The sequence below is a fragment of the Pezoporus occidentalis genome, unplaced genomic scaffold, assembly GCF_034315485.1.
Source record: "Pezoporus occidentalis ecotype Australia unplaced genomic scaffold, CSIRO_AGI_Poc_V1 ctg45, whole genome shotgun sequence".
Lineage (NCBI taxonomy): Eukaryota > Metazoa > Chordata > Aves > Psittaciformes > Psittacidae > Pezoporus > Pezoporus occidentalis.
This window is the reverse complement of record NW_026915780.1, coordinates 8914351-8932959: the sequence shown is the minus strand read 5'-3', so window position 1 is coordinate 8932959 and position 18609 is coordinate 8914351. Positions and strand designations below refer to the sequence as shown.

Here is an 18609-nt window from a genome sequence, read left to right as displayed (position 1 = left end):
GTAGATGATCTTCTGTGCATCTCTGGTCACCTCTGGATTATCATTTGCCAAAACATCACTGCCACAGTACAGCCATTTAGTGCTTATTTTCAATGCTACATTTATACACTGGTAGCCTCAGCCATCACAGCCTGCCATGATTTTATTACAGCACAAGGTGATTGCTGTAAACTGGCTTCTTACTAGGACACAGAACATACCTTCAAGCCAAGTTAGAAATTAGGGCACGATTTTGAGCATCCTTTACCTCTCACTGACATCAACGGAGAACACCTCTGGGATCACGCTCTTCAGCTGTGTAAGGGAATGCTGCTTCAAAGTGAACTTCTGAGCTAGAAGAAAAGAATACTTTGGTCTTTTTTTTTCAGCTTTCCAGGAAGGTGTTTTTAATATCTAACAGAGGAAAACATTCTTCAATTTAGCTTACTTTTTTACATTTGATATTGGATGCACTGATTCACATTCAGAAGTGGAATGTGAATCAGGATACCAGGAACCAGAGGTTCAAATTAAAAAAAGTCAGTTTAAGTATGTGGAAAAACCCAGACTGACTTTTTAGGTGATACTTGACTTTCAGTTCTAGCAAATAGTCAGTTTTTCTGAGCAAAGACATTTCTGAATAAATTTCTTACTATAATTTCCCCATATGATTACTAAAAAAAGCAAACTTTGTCTAGACAATATCCTTACAAGATATAGTCTTATTGCAATATAAAACATTATATATATAATATCTTATTGCAAGATAAAACAGGCAATGAAAAAAGATACAAATACATGAAAACCTGGAAGAAACGTCAGAAAACTGGCAAATACTTCACTCCATTTTACCTAATTATTACAAAGAAAAGTATAGGATTTCAGGTAAGACAGGCCAAACCACAGTCTCTTCTTAAGGCTGCTCATTGTCTGTGATCAAGGTATGGTATGGGATAACCCAGATGGAGTGGGATATTGATCTAAGTATGTGTGCTGGTCAAAATACTTATTACTTTGTTCACACAGACATGGTAGATGTGGAATATCATTTTAATGATTGCAACCCAGAATAAAAAGGCAGAACACTCCCATCTTTTTGATCTCCTTATTTTTGATGAGGTATCTGTAAAGTCAGCCTTTCTTCTCTCTGCAATTTTAAGGTCAACTTTATGAAAACACAAAGCACACATTATCAAGTTAATCTTACAGTTGGCAATTAGCATCTTTACAGACTCCAAAGCCTAAACAATTAAAAGTTGAATAATTTATAGCAAACAGAACAATTTTTGTCAACAGTATTATAACGTGCATTAGAAATATACTGCACTGCCTGGAGCTGCTCGGTTATTGATTCTGGAGCTCTCATTAGCGATGCAGTTGGCAGCTCTCACCCATGGGCAATGGCTACTTCTGTTTGTCTCCACTTCGGAATTAATTGAAACTAATCCATGGTAACTTGCACTTATTTAGGGTGAGATCCTGCCAATAAAAGAGGATAGAGGAGGTGCACTGTGGTTGTTCTTATGTCAGCAGGTTATCTTCCAGGCAAAAGTTCCCAGAATGGCCACTGACTCCTCTGGCCAGCGAACACAGCAAACACCCTCTCAGCTCCAGTTTCCTCCCTGGGACAACAGATATCAAATCCACGGTTTTGACCTTCTTATCATATATATTTGCTTGGGCTGGTGATGTTCACCAGCCTCTCACAGCAAAGCTGGTGTTAAGCAAGGCATATATTAAGGAGCAGTTGCAAGATGTGAATCATCATGCAGCAGATGAATATAGGCAATGTGTCTTTGAAGAAGTTAAAGCCAAAAGAATTGAGTCTTTCTAGGGAACAAAACAAAAAAGGCTCTTGGAGAGAACTGTCAGGTTAGAGATAGGTTGAGAAAGGCCAATTTCTGCCTGTGTGTGTGGGATGATGGTCGTGGGGATGTCTCCAGCTAAAGGAAAGATTTGTTGATTGAGGTCATGTCTGCTGGGAGGTTGTCTACTTATGTTCCCTCTATTCTTGGCAGGAAGAACCTGAGATGCTTAGCCACTGCCCTTTGTAAGGTTTCTGCACAGACCTTCTTATTCAGTTCAAGGAGAGATATTTCTTTCTTCTTAAGAGCATATAGTACATGACAGAATACCCTAATGTGGAGTGAATCTTCATCTCTGTGCTTCTTCTAACTGCCTCTTGCAGAAACACTTTTCAGCTGGCTGTTTACTTCTTGCTGTGAGTCATCCAGCAGGGGCCCTCCTTGGGAAAGGTACTTGTCAGACTGGGAGGAAAGACTAATAAGCAAATAATGATGTATGCTATCCTCCTTCTACAGAGAATTATCCTTTCCCCCAGTAATATCACTTGTCCAGTAGCCCCCCAAGAAGCATCTTGCAATGGAAGATGGAGGATGCAGGGAGAAAGAGAACAGCTATCAGGCATCAAGCAGCTTCACTTGCAATTCATGAAGCACCAGGCAGTGAAGTGCAGAGAAGAAACAGAAAGCACTACAGCAGGTCTCGTCATGCCATGCTATAAGACCATCGCATGGCCTTATTTTAACTGCTTAGTAAAATACTGGTCACCACATATCAAGAAGGATGTACAATCTCCAAATAGATGGGGAAGATAATTACAATCCTAATGAAGATTATAGCCAACAAATAGCCTCTGTTCAAGGAGTGACTAAAGAGCTTTGGAAAAACTTAATAGGGTTTTTCACATTGAGATGAAACAGGCAGGGAGAGAGCAAGATATGATTTAAGGCCTCTCAAATCATGAAAGAGATGGTGGAAGTAAATGAGTGAATTCTTCATTTTTCATTGTACTAGGATCAGGAGGTGCCTAGTGCTAGACAAGGTAGCTTGAAATAAAAGACAGAATAAATAGGACTCCTCCATACAACCTCCAACTTGAGAAAGTCATTGCCACAGAGTAAAAGCTGAATGAAGATATGGCTTCTAAGGTATTAGGCAGATTAGACAACAGCAGGAAGATCCACTGATAATGGTTAAATATAACCGTTGTAACAGTCAAGCTTTGGTTAAAAATACCTCCGACTGCTGACAATGGGAAGCTGGGAGGTGTTTTGGAAAAGAAGATCTTTACTTTCCTCAAATGGGGTCTTCATAGGCTTTAGCCAAGAAAATCATACAGTATTTATCTAACTTTGATGTGAGTTTAATGCTAGATGTTGAAGGCGGCTCTTTTCTGGAGGTACAATCTCTTCCTTCACTCAAATAAATAGGTGAGGAAAGGAGGTCATTTGGGGAGCTCAGGTATTCTCTTTTCTGCATATCCATCACAAAATGCTAAACAGATTCTATATGCTGTATGCTCACAAGATGAGAATGAGTTGCCAAAGAGCTGATTATTAACACTTTCATCTAAATGCTGAAATTGAACAAAGCCAGTTGAAAAAAGAGGTGTATTTTGAACAACTGCTGAAGCTACAGATCTATTTTTCCTCCTGTCTCCCCGTATCTCCAAATCAAGATTGAATGTTTTTAAAGAAAACACTCCAGTTCAACTCATATTGCTCCATTTATTTTCTAGCCACGGCATTTAACAGCCTCTCAGATTTAATAGTGTCTGGGTCCTTTTAACCTTATGTTCTGAATTTACAGAGGGGCAGGTTGGACTTGAATTGTCCATATAAACCATCCCCCATATGATGCCTCCTTCCATATGCGCATCTGGTGAGTTCTTTGCTGTTCCTAATTAGGATGCAGCATCTTGGAAAACCAGTTAACAGAAACTGTAGCAAGAAACTGCAAATTTAAATGAGAACTGAGGATCCCACTGAGACTTTTATTAGCAACAAAATCAAAGATCTGCAAAATGTATTTTGTTTTTATTCCCCTCAGCATCACTGATCTTCTGATTCCACACCATGCTGAGTCCTCTGTCATTATAGACAGACCTAGGCACGTATCAGAGATTAAAACTAACTTTTCAGTCCATAATGTGTCCTCACTTACTAATGCAACATGTTCAGAAAAGGTCTGTAAGGAGCAATTGAAATCATATCTGTATCATATTTCTCCATAGCTCTACAACATTTGTGATCTACCAGTGGTCAGGAAAAATTGCTGTTCTCTTATTTAGCTAACTGCCAGAACTGCATTTCACTTAAAAAAGGAATAGCTAAAAACATTTGGATCCGATTGTATTTTGTCTGGTTAAACTCAAATTGAAACTATAAAACCTTAACCAAAACCTCCTCTTGTCTAAACTACTCCTAATTCAAAATAATCCCTCTAATAACAGAGAAGCCAGGATAAAAGTCTGAAGAAAATATTCCTAAGATTAAACAAAGCCTAGACTTAGACTTAAAATCTGAATTGGTGTAAACCTTAAATACCAATCTTGTTTGATCAAAATGCAAAAATCTGCTCATGAAATACCTGCAGTTTAAGAACCTTTTCTCCTGGGGAGAATGACTAACAAAAATTGCTAATCCCAGGATGAGTGTATGCCATAGGTAGTTACAGCTTTGCCTTGCTTACAGTAACTGACACTCATTTCTCAAAACTACTGCTGTTCAACAAGATACTGAAGAAGGTACTTTTGCTCAGAAGAACCACTCACACATGATGAATTATGTGCTTTGTGCCTATCCGAATGAACTAACAAGTGAAGAGTTATTTATCTCCCCCTGATCACCCAAACAGACAGAACAGTTAGAGGGGGAAAAAATCTGTGTATTTAGGGCTTTGACAGTTCTTATTACAGACAAAATTCCACTACCTGACAAGGGAGCAGTTTACATATGACCTAAACTTCCAAACAGCTGCAGCTCTTTGCTTTTACAGGAAGAACATGAGCCATGATTGACCTCCTTGCAATTATTTGCTCTGATTTGGATACAGTCGATAAAGCTGGAATCATAAAGGGAAAAGAAATACAGAAATGGTGTTTTTCTACTGAATCTACTTTAAAAGCTGCAATGCAGCATCATTTTCTTCTCCATTGTGGTCTGTGAGCATTTTATCAGCCTGAAAGCACACAAAGAAGTGAGCATCTTTCTGGAGAAAGGTAGAAGGAAATGTTACATCTCTGTTCTGCACAAGCAAGTTTCTCCTCTTTTGCAACAGGCCTCATCTGCTGTTTGCATGTACAACAGCTACTACCCATTATCTCTTCTCTATAAAGCATAATTGCACCAGATTCACAAGGCATTGCTTTGGATAATTCCAGTGACCCAAGTGGAGGATTTGTCCTGCCTCTACTAGACCTGTCATGTTCCATGCATAAAGCAACATCATCCTTTCAGCCATTTCCTGAGCCTCTTTATTAAGGTTGCAAATAAAGTCAGTAACTCTAATCATGAGTTTGGTTGTTGTGGATGCTGGCTTGGCTAGGAATTGTTGGGAGATAAACATCTCATTTCAAATAGGCTACTGAGCAGATGGTAATGACTTTTAATCACAAGCAACACAAGGCAAATCTGAAATAAAACAAATCTGAAATAAAGCCCTTGAGATGAACAGTTTGGTATATCATCCCCACCATTTTGAATGCTGAATAACCTTGCCCCATGAAGATAGCTATGTGTGATTTATGTACACATAAACTTCCAGCTAGCTAAAATACTGACAGTCATTAATAGCTTTTCACAATTCTTGTTTTGGGCCCTTATCCAATGCCCACTGAAGTCAAAGCAAACATCTCCTTTCCAAGCCTTCAAAGACTCCATCTGCTGCAATAACAAAAGTGTTGTGGTTTAATTGATGATGAAGAAGTTTGGAAGACCTATAAGGACTTCCTACTCAATACTAAATATGAGAGTAGTAGGTAGTTTCTTTAGACACCTGAAACCCTGTCCTAAAAAAAAAAAAAAAAAAAAAAAAAGAGAAAAAGAAAAAAAAGAAAAAGTATAAAAAAGCTTTTTGCAATTTGTGGAAACAGAGTGCTGGGGATCAGACACTGGCCTTCAGCTCATGCACTACAACTATGTGAGGTTAATTACAGCATTTTAAACAATTCCCTGTGTAGGTCAGTCCTGAGAAGGCAGCAGAGGGATTTTTTTCACAGGCCCCATCTGCCACTGCATTACTGGACTGCTGAGGTGCTCTTTACATTAAGGATGTCTTTATGCCAAGAGTGGAGCTCTCATTTCTGCATAATCTCTCCCTGATCCGTCACGATGTTTTCTGAAGTCTGCTGACCCAATGATGCTGCCCATGATGGTGTGACAGGTTTGCATTTCAGGGCTTGGGCTGCAACCTCCTTGCTTGGAAGGTTACTAACACCATTAATAGCCATGTTTAAATAGTTTTGCTTTAGCCTGCTTGCACAGCAATCTGCATTTAATCTCTTTTTAGTAGTGAATTGGTAAAAATGGTTTTCAAAACCATTAGCCTGACTAAATCATGTCTGCAGCACAAGCTCCATCATGGTTCTGCCCCTCTACTCTGCTCTCGTGAGACCTCGCTTGTAGTATTGTGTACAGTTCTGGTGTCCTCAACATAAAAAGGACATGGAACTGTTGGAACAAGTCCAGAGGAGGCCACGAGGATGATCAGGGGACTGGAGCACCTCCTGTATGAAGACGGGCTGAGAAAGTTGGGGCTGTTCAGCCTGGAGAAGAGAAGGCTGCGTGGAGACCTCAGAGCAGCCTTCCAGTACCTGAAGGGGGCCTATAGGGATGCTGGGGAGGGACTCTTCATTAGGGACTGTAGTGACAGGACAAGGGGTAATGGGTTAAAACTTAAACAGGGGAAGTTTAGATTGGATGTAAGGAAGAGGTTCTTTACTGTGAGGGTGGTGAAGCACTGGGTTGCCCAGGGAGGTTCTGAATGCTCCATCCCTGGCGGTGTTCAAGGCCGGGTTGGACAGAGCCTTGGGTGACATGGTTTAGTGTGAGGTGTCCCTGCCCATGGCAGGGGGGGTGGAACTGATGATCTTAAGGTCCTTTCCAACCTTAGCTATTCTATGATTCTATGATTCTCTGGTATCCAACATGCCTTCCACAACTCTGCTGGGCTTTAAATCCATGTCAATCAGCAGCAATTTTCTCACAGACCTTTTACCTAAGTGAGGCTTCTGGAGAAGGACTCTGACACCTCACTTCCATGTCCTGCAAAGACAGGCCCCCTGTGCCATTCACCAGTGAATCCACCCTTGAAGCAAATGCTGCACCGTTGCACCCTTCCACAGCCAGATTACAGCCATGCAGGTGAGACCTAAGCAAATAAGGTGCCAGATTATGCGAAAAACTTCTTCCCGGTGAGGGTGCTGAGGCGCTGGCACAGGGTGCCCAGAGAAGCTGTGGCTGCCCCATCCCTGGCAGTGCTCAAGGCTAGGCTGGACACAGGGGCTTGGAGCAACCTGCTCTAGTGGAAGGTGTCCATGCCCACGGCAGGGGGGTGGAACTGGATGAGCTTTGAGGTCCCTTCCAACACAAACCAGTATGGGGGTCTATTATGAATAACACTCACAGAGGGTGTGCAGGGGAGGCTGGTGGGCACTGCTAGCCGCAGGCAGCCTTTGCCCATCTCACAGATGCAGTGATGGCAGCCCGCAAATGGAAGCGCTGAGCCCATGCAGCTGCCGTGGAAGGTGCGAGCAGGCACTGAGCAAGCCACTTTCTTCAGTACAGGCTGAAAAACCGCACAGAGACCTTGAACCTGCGCTGTACAGAGACAGCATCGACTTGAGCAGGAAGATTTGCTTCTCTCAAGCTCTGGGGGGAACTAGGGATGTACATAGCCCTTTGCTAGCCGTGCATTTATCTCCCTGTAACTCTCTATCTCTTCACGGTTTCATCTACAGGCTCTTACAAATAAATAAACGAAATTTATGAACAAAACATCCAAGCTCTCGGTGCCTTGCTCAAGCACAGCTTGCTTAAATGCCTACAATACATGGGTACAAACTGGAACACAAGAGGTTCCACTTAAACTTGAGAAAAAACTTCTTCTCAGTGAGGGTGACGGAACACTGGAACAGGCTGCCCAGGGAGGTTGTGGAGTCTCCTTCCCTGGAGACATTCAAAACCCGCCTGGACACATTCCTGTGTAACATTATCTAGGTGTTCCTGCTCCGGCAGGGGGATTGGACTAGATGATCTTTCGAGGTCCCTTCCAATCTCTACCATACTGTGATACTGTAATACTCCCAGCAGGAGGGGGGATATGGCATAGGTAGGTTGTGCTGGGGTACCCGCCTCTCCTCTCGGGCTCTCCTCTCAGCCGGCCCGCAGCCGGACTACATTTCCCAGCGGTCCCCGGGCGGGGAGGAAGGCGGGCGGTTGTGGCGGGCTGGTGTCCGGGCCTGCCGGGAGGGAGCATGGCTGCGAGGGAGGGTGGCGGCGTGGTGCTCGGCAAAGCGGCCGAGAAGCTTTTCTCCCTCAGCGGGCTGTTCGCCGTGTACAAGCCCAAGGGGCCCACCTCGGCCGGCGTGCTCAACCTCCTGAAGGAGAAGCTGCTGGCAGGTAGGCGCCGGGCGCGGGCCGGGGGAGGCGAGGTGCAGCACACACTCCCCGAGGTGGGCATGGAGACGCGAGGTGGGGTGTTGGTGAGGGAGTCGTAACAGAGAGGTGCTCGTAGTTCCCGGGCAGCAGCAGGGTGGCCTGCAGTGAACATGCGTTTAGTCCTCGAGCGCTTTGGCTGGGGGTCCCGACCACAACCACAGCCCCTGTCAAGGCACTGCACCCCCTTTGTGAGCCGTGGTACGGGTCGGACTGGGGGACGGAGCCATTCCTGGGTACGTTCTGGCTCACTGCATGCAGCTGCTGGTTGCCCGCGAGACTCAGTGTGTTGGTTACACAGCACGATTGTTGTAAAGCCGTATTCACCACTTCCTTACTTGGGGCAGGCATGTGGTATTGCCTGTGGTACAGCGTGATGTGAGCCTTCAATTCGTATAGGGTAAGATTTGCACTAGCAGAAAGCTCCAGTCCTGCGGTGGACAGCAGAGGGGGTCCCAGGTTGGTTGGAGAGCTGTTGGGCTTACTCCCCGGGACAGCGTGCACCCATCTGCCAGAATGGCTGTCAGCAGCTCAGCACAGCACTGGCAGGATGTGCTGCTTCAGTCCCACTGCTTATTGCCATTTAAAAATACAATAAATACCACCAAAAGAGTGAAAACCACCTTGTGTTGAGGAGTTTGAAAGTCCAGAGGACACTGCAGAAACTGCTTTTTGTGAATACAGGTAACCCCAGCTGTCAGTTACTGGGGGGAAAAAAGTGTTATCATTGTAAAGTTTGAGGGACTATGACCTAGATTCTCTTTATAAAGTATGTGGATTTGATAATCTAATCTGGACTTTTGGGCACTTGCTGATGAAGTGAGAACCAACTTTCATATTGGTAAGTGCTTATTCATAGAATCATAGAATGGTTAGGGTTGGAAAGGACCTTAAGATCATCTAGTTCCAACCCCCCTGCCATGGGCAGGGACACCTCACACTAAACCATATCACCCAAGGCCTCGTCCAACCTGGTCTTGAACACTACCAGGGATGGAGCATTCAGAACCTCCCTGGGCAACCCATTCCAGTGCCTCACCGCCCTCACAGGAAAGAATTTCCTCCTTACATCCAATCTAAACTTCCTCTGTTTAAGTTTTAACCCATTACCCCTTGTCCTGTCACTACAGTCGCTAATGAAGAGTCCCTCCCCAGCATCCCTATAGCCCCCCTTCAGATACTGGAAGGCTGCTCTGAGGTCTCCCTGCAGCCTTCTCTTCTCCAGGCTGAACAGCCCCAACTTTCTCAGCTTATCTTCATACATGACCCATTACATGAAAGTAAAACAGTAGGTATTGCTCAGATTAGGTAGCATTCATTTTGTATATATGAGATGATTTCAGGAGCTCTGCTGCTAGTTCTTGCGTGCTTTGTTAGTGAAACTTCGCAGGTGAACTCTCTACCAGGTTTTGTAGTGGCATTTTCTGAACATCTGTTTATAACAGTACATAAGGCTTGATTAGAATCTAGGTGAATATAGCTTGCAAATTGTTTGAGTTTGAGAGTAGATCTAGATGAATCACTGGTCTTATTCAGGACAGCAATTTCTGCACTACTAATTCATAGTTTAAGTAATTGATATTTATCTTCTTTAGCAAACTGGAAATATGTGCAATTTTTCCTGTGTTGTAAGGTTATTCTATAATGTTTCCTTTCAATTTCTGTTTGCAGAAGCTGGCGTGCGAGCAAATAGGAGCAAAAGAAATCAGGTTTTGAAAATTGGACATGGTGGAACTTTGGACAGTGCAGCTGAAGGAGTTCTGGGTAATGTAAAATATAAATGCAGTCATCAGAGAGTGACTTTGGGGAACGTTTTCATCCCTACATGAAATCAGAGGTGGAGGAACAATTTGAGATAAGCATGGCAAGCTTTCTGGTGTTGGAGGAAGGGCAGGTGATTGTGGTCTGGGTTAAATTTCTTCTGCATATACTTTTACATGTTTGTTTTTTTTTTTTTAACAGAAGGCTATGTTCTCTACCCCCAACTCCTGAAATAACCTGTGAGTTATTACATGAACATAAAGATTCTTGTGTAATGAATTCTAAATTACCTCAGAAATTGATGGGTTTTTTTTTTTACTTAAGCTGGGGATTAATAGCATAATTTCCTAAAGTATTTGTTCTTAAACTAAGGCTTTTCTGGGATTTTGAGGGAGCCTTTTGAGTTGTAATAGTCACCAAATGAAAGATGTATAAGAGCAATTCAGCTGCTGCTTTTTTAAGGCTCAGCACAGAAGGACTTTTTTTGCTTCCTGTCCTGTCTCGCTTCATAAAGAAGGGTCATCAGAGAGATTTCATCTTTTAATTTTGATACCAATCAATCTGTTTATCACATTCCTTTGTTTTACTAAGGAACAGGATGTGCCAATTGCTGGTGTTGAAAACCTGGCTGTGGCTGTGACCATTGGTCTGGATGATTCCCATATCACATATTGTCACCAACAGTTCTAAGTAACATGCAGACTACACCTTGCTTAACTTATAACCTTGTACCTCTACTTAGCTAGAAGAAATAACAGAAATACTTTTTTTGGTATTGAAAGGCAACAGGTACAACTGTGAGCATATACTGAAAGTAAATCCACTTTTTGATTGTTCAGGAAGAGCTGTGCTTCAAGGGGAGGTTGTTTTCATGAAGGGTGTTAGTAGAGGCCTATAGGCTGGTAATTGTTTTTCTCTGTCACCTATGAACATTGCAAAATGTAACATTCTTAGGCTAGAAGTACCTGCTATCTCATTTTGTTTTAATTTCCTGTAATGTGTAGCTGCTCACTGGAGATTACCCTGTGTACTGCTGAAGCGGACATTTTTCTTCTACACAGATGTTCCCTTTGAGCATGTTACTGCTCATTGTGGGAAGTCAACAGCATTGATCCAGAGGAAAAGAAAAATCACTCATGCCTCTTAATTGCTTCTCCTACTGCTCTCTGATATCCAGCAGTCTCCAAAGCCCGCTCCTGTGGCATGACAAAAAGTACTTGGGCTTGATGTGCTTGGTAAAGACAGAAGTGCATCACCTTAATATGCTATGGAGTGATCATTCCGATGCCATACAAAACACACACAGGAAAATCAGTGGTAGCTAGATTGGAAAGGACAAAACTGTAGAGGAATGGGAATGTGCCCAAATTTCTTGTGGGTTTGGGTAAGATATTGAGGAGAGTGGAGAACACAGCAGAAGCAAGTTACTCAGATAGGGATGGATAGGGTGGTGAGGCAGAAAGTTTTCTTTCCTCTTGGTCAGTTGTACAATAGTATTTATTTTCTGAAACCTCTAACCTTTCTTGATCTGAAGTGGCTGTTTCCCAGATTTTATGTACTGCATATCTATAACTTTGTTCATGGGAGCTAGTGAATTAGTCAATAGAGAGTCTTGCTTAGCGTGCCAAATGCACTGCAAATAACTGAGCTGTGCTTTTCATCTGAAAATAGAATTTCATATTTTTTTACTGACAGCAAGTTCAAATGAGGAAGGACCTTGAAGACAGAGGTTGGTGATGAATGGCATGTGAGTGAAAGGCAGCATAGAGACCAGGTGGTATTGGTGGCCTCACACTGGTAGGAGCCTGAAGCGACTGCTGACTGAGGGATAATCTTTTGTCTCTCCCCATCTGTGGCTTCTGTTGCATTTGGAAGGTGGTGAGAGCTAGGATTCAACTTCTACTTCTCAACATTATGTCTCACATTTTAAGATATAAGAAGCAAGGAACTGTAGGTCAAGTCTTAATGAATATCTTACGTTAGTCCATGGTTGGGGTTCCAGTTTTTCATATTGTACAGTGGGAATTGTAAATATTTAGCTTGTTTCTGTAGGGCAGTTAAGAATTGTGCTTCCATAGGAGAAGAAAAGATGAAGAAGTACCAAAACTAAAAATTCAGTTAAACTTTGTTAGGCTCTGTGTAGTCTGGCAAGTTTCGTTTATGCCACCTTTCAATAATACATGTTACACAAGCTGATGATTAATGGGGAAAATTGTTAGTGACTTGCTCACAAAAGCATTCAGTGTCTCTTTAAAATGATTCTATTGAATCTCTTGACACCCCTTAGCAAATTTCAGCTCAGCAGTTATGTAGCAGTGTCAGTGATTTCATCACGTTGCAGGAACAGTGGTTATAAAGTTTTATCTGTATGCTATCTCCTTTTCTCCGCCTTGTTGCAGCTCTTTCCTGTCTTGCAAATGGCAGGAACAGGCTGAACTGAAGGTTCATGAGCACAAGGGCATGTGTGACTAAATACCCTCAGGAGCAAGATGAGAAGTAATCAAGAATGAGAAGTCATCTAATGAGTCTCAGAGTGTAAAGATTGAGAAGCATTAGAGCACAAATATTTGTTTTGTTTTTAAAGACAGATTCATTGTCAGCTTAATGTTTCTGGTACTGGCTCCATCTTAACATAGAGGTGATTTCCTGCAAGCTCCCTTAACTCCTGTAATTTTATTAAAACCAAGGGCATAAGCAGTTATGTATTTCATGAGTTGTACACAAACCTGCTTTCCTTTTAAAATTTTCATTGTTTCTTTGGTTTGCTGTATGTGGAGAAAATCGATAGGAAAGCAGATTCAGGGAAAGCACCTTGTAAACAGCTTTAAGGTAAAATATAAGATAGAGCTCTTTTACTGTGTTTTTTTTTATGAAGAGTTGACTGCTGTTTTGCAGAGTACTGGTTTAAGATTGAAAAGACAGTGGTCTGTATATGCAGAAATGGGAAGGTTTGATTATGAAAGATTTTTGAGAGGCAGTTGGACCTTTTGATTATTTTATTTTCTTGCTCTAAGCCTGATAAACAATTTCATTACGCTGTCTTGCTGTATTACTCTTGGTCACTATCAACCTTTAAATGGGCCATTTAGTTACTGTGAAGGCTGGATTAATTATTAGTGAGCCACAGCCTTCATCAAACCAAGATGATGTTAATTGCACTATCCATTTCTTTGGTGATTAAAAGATAAATAAATGGGTTTAATTAAAGCATTTTAAGAATAGGTGAAGCTTATTTATCTTCTGCTTTAGACTTTTCCTCTCACTACTCCCATGTTTGACCATCAGGGATGCTTTCTGTTGAGTGCAGCCTTCCTGTATCTGAAGGGGGGCCTACAGGGACGCTGGAGAGGAAATCTTCATCTGGGACTGTAGTGACAGGACAAGGGGTAATGGGTTTAAACTGAAACAGGGGAAGCTCATGTTAGGTATAGGGAAGAAGTTTTTTACTGTGAGGGTGGTGAGGTACTGGCACAGGTTGCCCAAAGAAGTGGTGAATGCTCCATCCCTGGCAGTGTTCAAAGCCAGGTTGGGCAGAACCTTTGGTGACATGGTTTAGTGTGAGGTGTCCCTGCGCATGGCAGGGGGGTTGGAACTGATGATCTTAAGGTCCTTTCCAACCCAAACGATTCTATGATTCTGTGACTCCCTTTCTATGCTAAGAGACCGTGAAAGGCTATATTTCTGAATAGCATAATATTTAGTAGTGGATGGTGTGCAATAAGGGAACTGCAGAGCTGGGTTTGAAGCGGCATTTCTTCTTCTGTCTTTGCAGTGATTGGTATCGGAAAAGGAACAAAAATGCTGGGAACTATGTTGGCAGGTTCCAAGGTAAGGAATGCTCAATGACTTCTATTAATGGGGTTTTTTGTTTGTTTGTTTTTCTTTTTTTCTTCCTGTGGAGAGTTGCATCAGCATACAAATAACTTAAGCATTCCGTGTATTTATGTTAAATGTGTACTTCAGCTCCTTTCTGTATTTTGTGAAAAATTTGATACTAAGATTTTTACATCCAGAATGGTTTGTCTTGGTTTGTCTACAAAATGTTAATAAAGCCCAAATTCCTATTTTGCACTAAGAGTCATATATTTAATGTTTACCTCTACACCCCCCAAATACCCAAAACAAACTATAAGAAAGATGGCACTGTAAATTATGTTTTGGGGATGTAATTATGTACAATGGTTTAGGTTTTGGTCTTTGTGTATAGATAACCTAATCATTATTAGGTTGCAGTAACAGATGCTCTTTGTTTCTTTTCTCTCTTAAATACCATGAGGCCTTAAAAGCACCTTTTGGAATTAAAGTGTGTTTGTGATAGTAGCTGTTGTTCCAGATAGCAGCTCCTGTGCTCTACAAACCATTGATGGGTGTAAGAAGCCAAAGGAAACAAAAGCCCTGTGGCTGCCTGAAATAATCCACACTGGAGCCTTGACTGATAGCAGTCTTGTGCATTGCTGCTCCTGATTAGTGGTACTATGTCTTTGGCAGTGCACTCCAGATTGTAGGTGTTACATACACAAACAAGTGCATGTACTCATAAGAATAATCTACCAGTGTTGATTCTTTCTTTGCAAGTAAAATCCTGTTGATTTAGCCATTATTCTTAAATAAGAAGTTTAGGTAAGAATGACAGATGGAGAAATCAATTAAGCCTTCCAAATTTAATCTTAGACTCAGGGAAAGTCAATAGTGGGCTCAGCAAATTGATGGCCTTTCTAATGCATTTTATTCTGCTGGTTTTGCCATTCTCTTCTGGTCTGAACACTTAAGCTCTTTAAGGTGCTGAACTGATAGCTTGAGGTACAATTTGACAGTCTTCAGTTCAACTGAAAGGCAAATAATTTGAGAGAAGAAAATACAAGGAGGGTAAATGAACATGGCCATAGAGTCTGATCCAAAATGTAGTCACTGTCAAGTCTGTGCACTGACTGTAATGTTTTGCATTTGGTCTATAGGACTGGATTTCAGAGGTATCTGTGTTTTGAAACATGCAGTAAGCAACGGGGGCTGGATTTACAATGAAAGTGTAAGCAGCTACAGCCTGACATCTCCTTTCAAAGAACTTTAAGTTAAAAAATGTCACTGAGATACTTCAGCTAAATGGGCAGTGAGGGCAGTCTGGTGAACTACAGCAGCTAGATCCATCAGCTCTCACCTGGCTTTAGATTGGCATAACCTGTGAGGACTTGATTCAATGAGGCAAGCAAAGTTACATCCTTACTGTAGATAGCTGTTCACCTGCAACTGTTTGTGTGTTCTGATGTGGCAAGGAGTGTGGGGTAGCTAACATTTGTGCCAGGGGCATGGCAGTCATAGAATCATGGAATGGTTTGGGTTGGAAAGGACCTTAAGATAATCCCTTTCCACCCCCCTGCCATAGACAGGGATACCTCACACTAGACCGGGTTGCTCTGAGCCCTGTCCAATCTGGCCTTGAACAAGGTCAGGGACTGGGCAGCCACAGCTTCTCTGGACAACCTGTTCCAGTGCCTCACCACTCTCACAGGGAAGAACTTCCTGATATCTAACCTAAATCTCCTGTAAATTTGAACCCATTTTACCCCTTGTCTTATCACTAAAGTTAAGAGCCTTCATTTTGAGATTGACTTGCCTCTGCTTTCACACATTCTATTTATACTGCAATAAATTAGGCATACAATAATTTGTGGGTCTAAAGGAGGTTGAAGGATCTCCCAGTTATCTGCCTATTTGTCTTTCTGACCACAATGACTCCATGGCTCATAATGTAGCAAGAGATTTGGTACAGATAAACCCATCACTGTCTAAAAGGCTTGAGTGTCATTTTGCATTCCATGCCACTTGCTAGGAGTTTATACTTTTATTGCATCTTTTTTTTTTTTTTTTTTTTACCATTGTTGATGCTGAAGTGTGTGTTGAAGTGTGAGGTTTTTCTTTTGTTCCTTTTATTACTATAAAGATTGAGTTGAACTGTCTGAGCCTCTCTAGCTAGGATTTACTGTTTGGGTATAGGGATGTATCTTGTAAAGACGTAGTTCAGTCTATCATTGTTGGCAGCAGAGCTATGCTGAGTGGCCAAAACGTATGTTACTGCAGTAAACTCCATATGGTGGCTCTGCCAGAGATTGGACTATTTCTGTTTTTTTCCCAAACATTGTGTGAAACTTTCCTGACTCTGTGTGGCAGCTCTGAACATTATCACTTGATTTGCAACTCATACACATTATGCAAGGAGTGTTGCTCCTCCAGTGTAAATCTAATTTTCCATTGGTTTGACCTCCCCATGAATTAACTCAAAACAAATAGAAATGTTCAGCCAAGGGCAATACCTACTTACTGTTCCAGATTTCTCATTGAATTCTTAGTATTTATCCAGAAATAAAAATATGTGCAAGCTGGCTTTGGTTTTTGTTTGTTTGCTGTATTTTATTTCAAATATTCCAAGTGAGGGGGAGAAGTGGAATGCTCTTGGATCTGGAATGTAAATACTGAGCATTTAATGCATGTTACATAGGAAAAACACCTTTCTTGTTTTCTGGGATTTGGACTTGGTCTTGCTTGGACTTTTTTGCATTCCATTATTTTGAGAGCAATCTTTTTATTGTGTTTGCAAAATGAAGTTAGTAGAATGAGAAACCATTTCCTGCTTCACCAGTAAAAGTAATATGGTAGGGGTGGAGCAGTTTATATTATGCTAAGTTGTTCCTGAATGGCTCAGTCTTATTGGTGACTTGTCTGTCTCGAACACAATGTAGAAGTGATCTTTTTGGGGGGGAAATGGGCTAGAAAATGCTAGCTAAGATCACAGTTTCCAAAGTGGTAATCCTGCTTTAAAAACTCATCTACCACAATGTGCAGTTATATAGAAGCAATGAGGGAGATGATCAGGAACTCATCAGAGAAAGAAAACAGAAGAGCAAAAAGTAATGAAATTCTTCATTATTCTAATACTTTCCTTTGGGAGGAGATCTCTTCCAACACCTACAGCCTTTATTTTTAGGTGGGATAAAACATGGTAATTAAAACTTTCAGACTTCACTTCCGTGCTTCATTGTCATATTATTCCATGCGGTAAATCTGGGTTCATCTAAAGAGAACTTGAGTCATACCAGTGTGAATGAAGCCAGAGCATCCATCAAACTGTGCTTGAAGCCAGTGCCTCTCGAGCAGCAGAAAGCATGAGCGTGTTGGGTTTATCTGAGGATCCAGCTTCTCATGGTCCACACACAATCTGAAACCCCAAGTGCTCAGTGAGTGACTTGATGGGGGTTGCCTGAGTACGTTGCATTGGTTGCGCAAGCTTAGGCACGAACTAGTTAAAATAGAAAATTTAATCTTAAAAGCTGTGGCCTCTCCAGAACTAAACACTATGAAAAAAACCCTAATAACTAGATAGGGTACAACCCAGACTCCAAATGTTAACAAGGACTAGAAAGAGAAAAGGAGTTTATGGGCAGAATGAAGATACATCAGTGACCTAATATGTGATAGCTTCAATTTATCACAATTTTTAAAATTTGAGTTCTTACAAATCCTGGGTGGAAAATGAGCCCTAGTTCAGTGATGAGGTCTTAAAGCTTGCCAGTCACACTTGAATCCTACATCTCCTTACGGGAGAGGGCTTGCGTGAGCAGGTGTAGGTTCAGATCATGTCAGAGGATTACTGAGAGATACGCAAGTTACTTTTTGCAGTGTAATTCTGGGATTAGAGTTTGAGTATTGCAAAATTCTTTGTCTTCTGGTGTTGGTACCATGTGCTGTGGAACAACATGTCCATACGGAAGGTTGTTTCTTTACCTCCTGTAATTATCTTACTGTCCTAAAAATTAGGCTTTAATTTGTATCCCTTAGCTTCTCAAACCTAAAGGTTGCAAGCTTTCTCCACGAATTCATTTTTTTGGAATTAAGTCCTCTGCTTCCATCTTTTGGCAATGAGTTCAATGTATTAATAATGCATTAAAAAGCACATCTAGTAGTTCTGTAAGGAGCAGAACTAATGAAGCCTTTTCTTGTTTACAGCTCGTTAGACACCAAAGCCCCGTGTGGACTCTTTAGTACCCAGCAATACAGTGGGGCTCCCCCTGGAGACTTTTTCTTAGTGGAAGCTGCAATAGATTTATTTCCTCTATCTGTCTCTTTACAGGAGGCTCATAAGAACTCGGCATCTCTGAGACCTCTATTCTTCTGCCAATATTTGTGTGTTTGCACATTAACATGCACACCATGACGGTGTAAGTGCTGTTCCTTTGAAAATCCTCATTTTCTTTTTAAAGAGCCTTGTGTGGTGTTTTTTTTTTGTGGGTTTGTTTTTTTTTTTAATGTATTTCAAAAGCAGTTTGTGTTCCAGTTTGCATATTTGAGTTATGAGTGCAAGAAAATTGAGTTGACTTTCCTTTTGAAGGATGCTCTTGGTGGTGTGTGCTCTTACTTT

The 18609-nt window shown here is 41.6% G+C and overlaps 1 protein-coding gene across 2 annotated transcripts in view; it reads left to right on the top strand.

Annotated features, from left to right (window-relative positions):
* The first annotated feature begins 8190 nt into the window (after positions 1-8190).
* Positions 8191-18609, top strand: part of TRUB1 (TruB pseudouridine synthase family member 1) — a 29227-nt gene continuing 18808 nt past the window's right edge. Inside the window, exons 1-3 of one of the 2 annotated variants that reach the window (XM_062635368.1) lie at positions 8191-8402; positions 10110-10202; positions 13972-14027. In XM_062635368.1, the coding sequence (XP_062491352.1) occupies positions 8258-8402; positions 10110-10202; positions 13972-14027 (294 nt within the window). In that variant the 5' untranslated portion in view covers positions 8191-8257. The remainder of the gene's footprint in view (positions 8403-10109; positions 10203-13971; positions 14028-18609) is intronic. The other variant, XM_062635367.1, reaches the window with a different exon arrangement.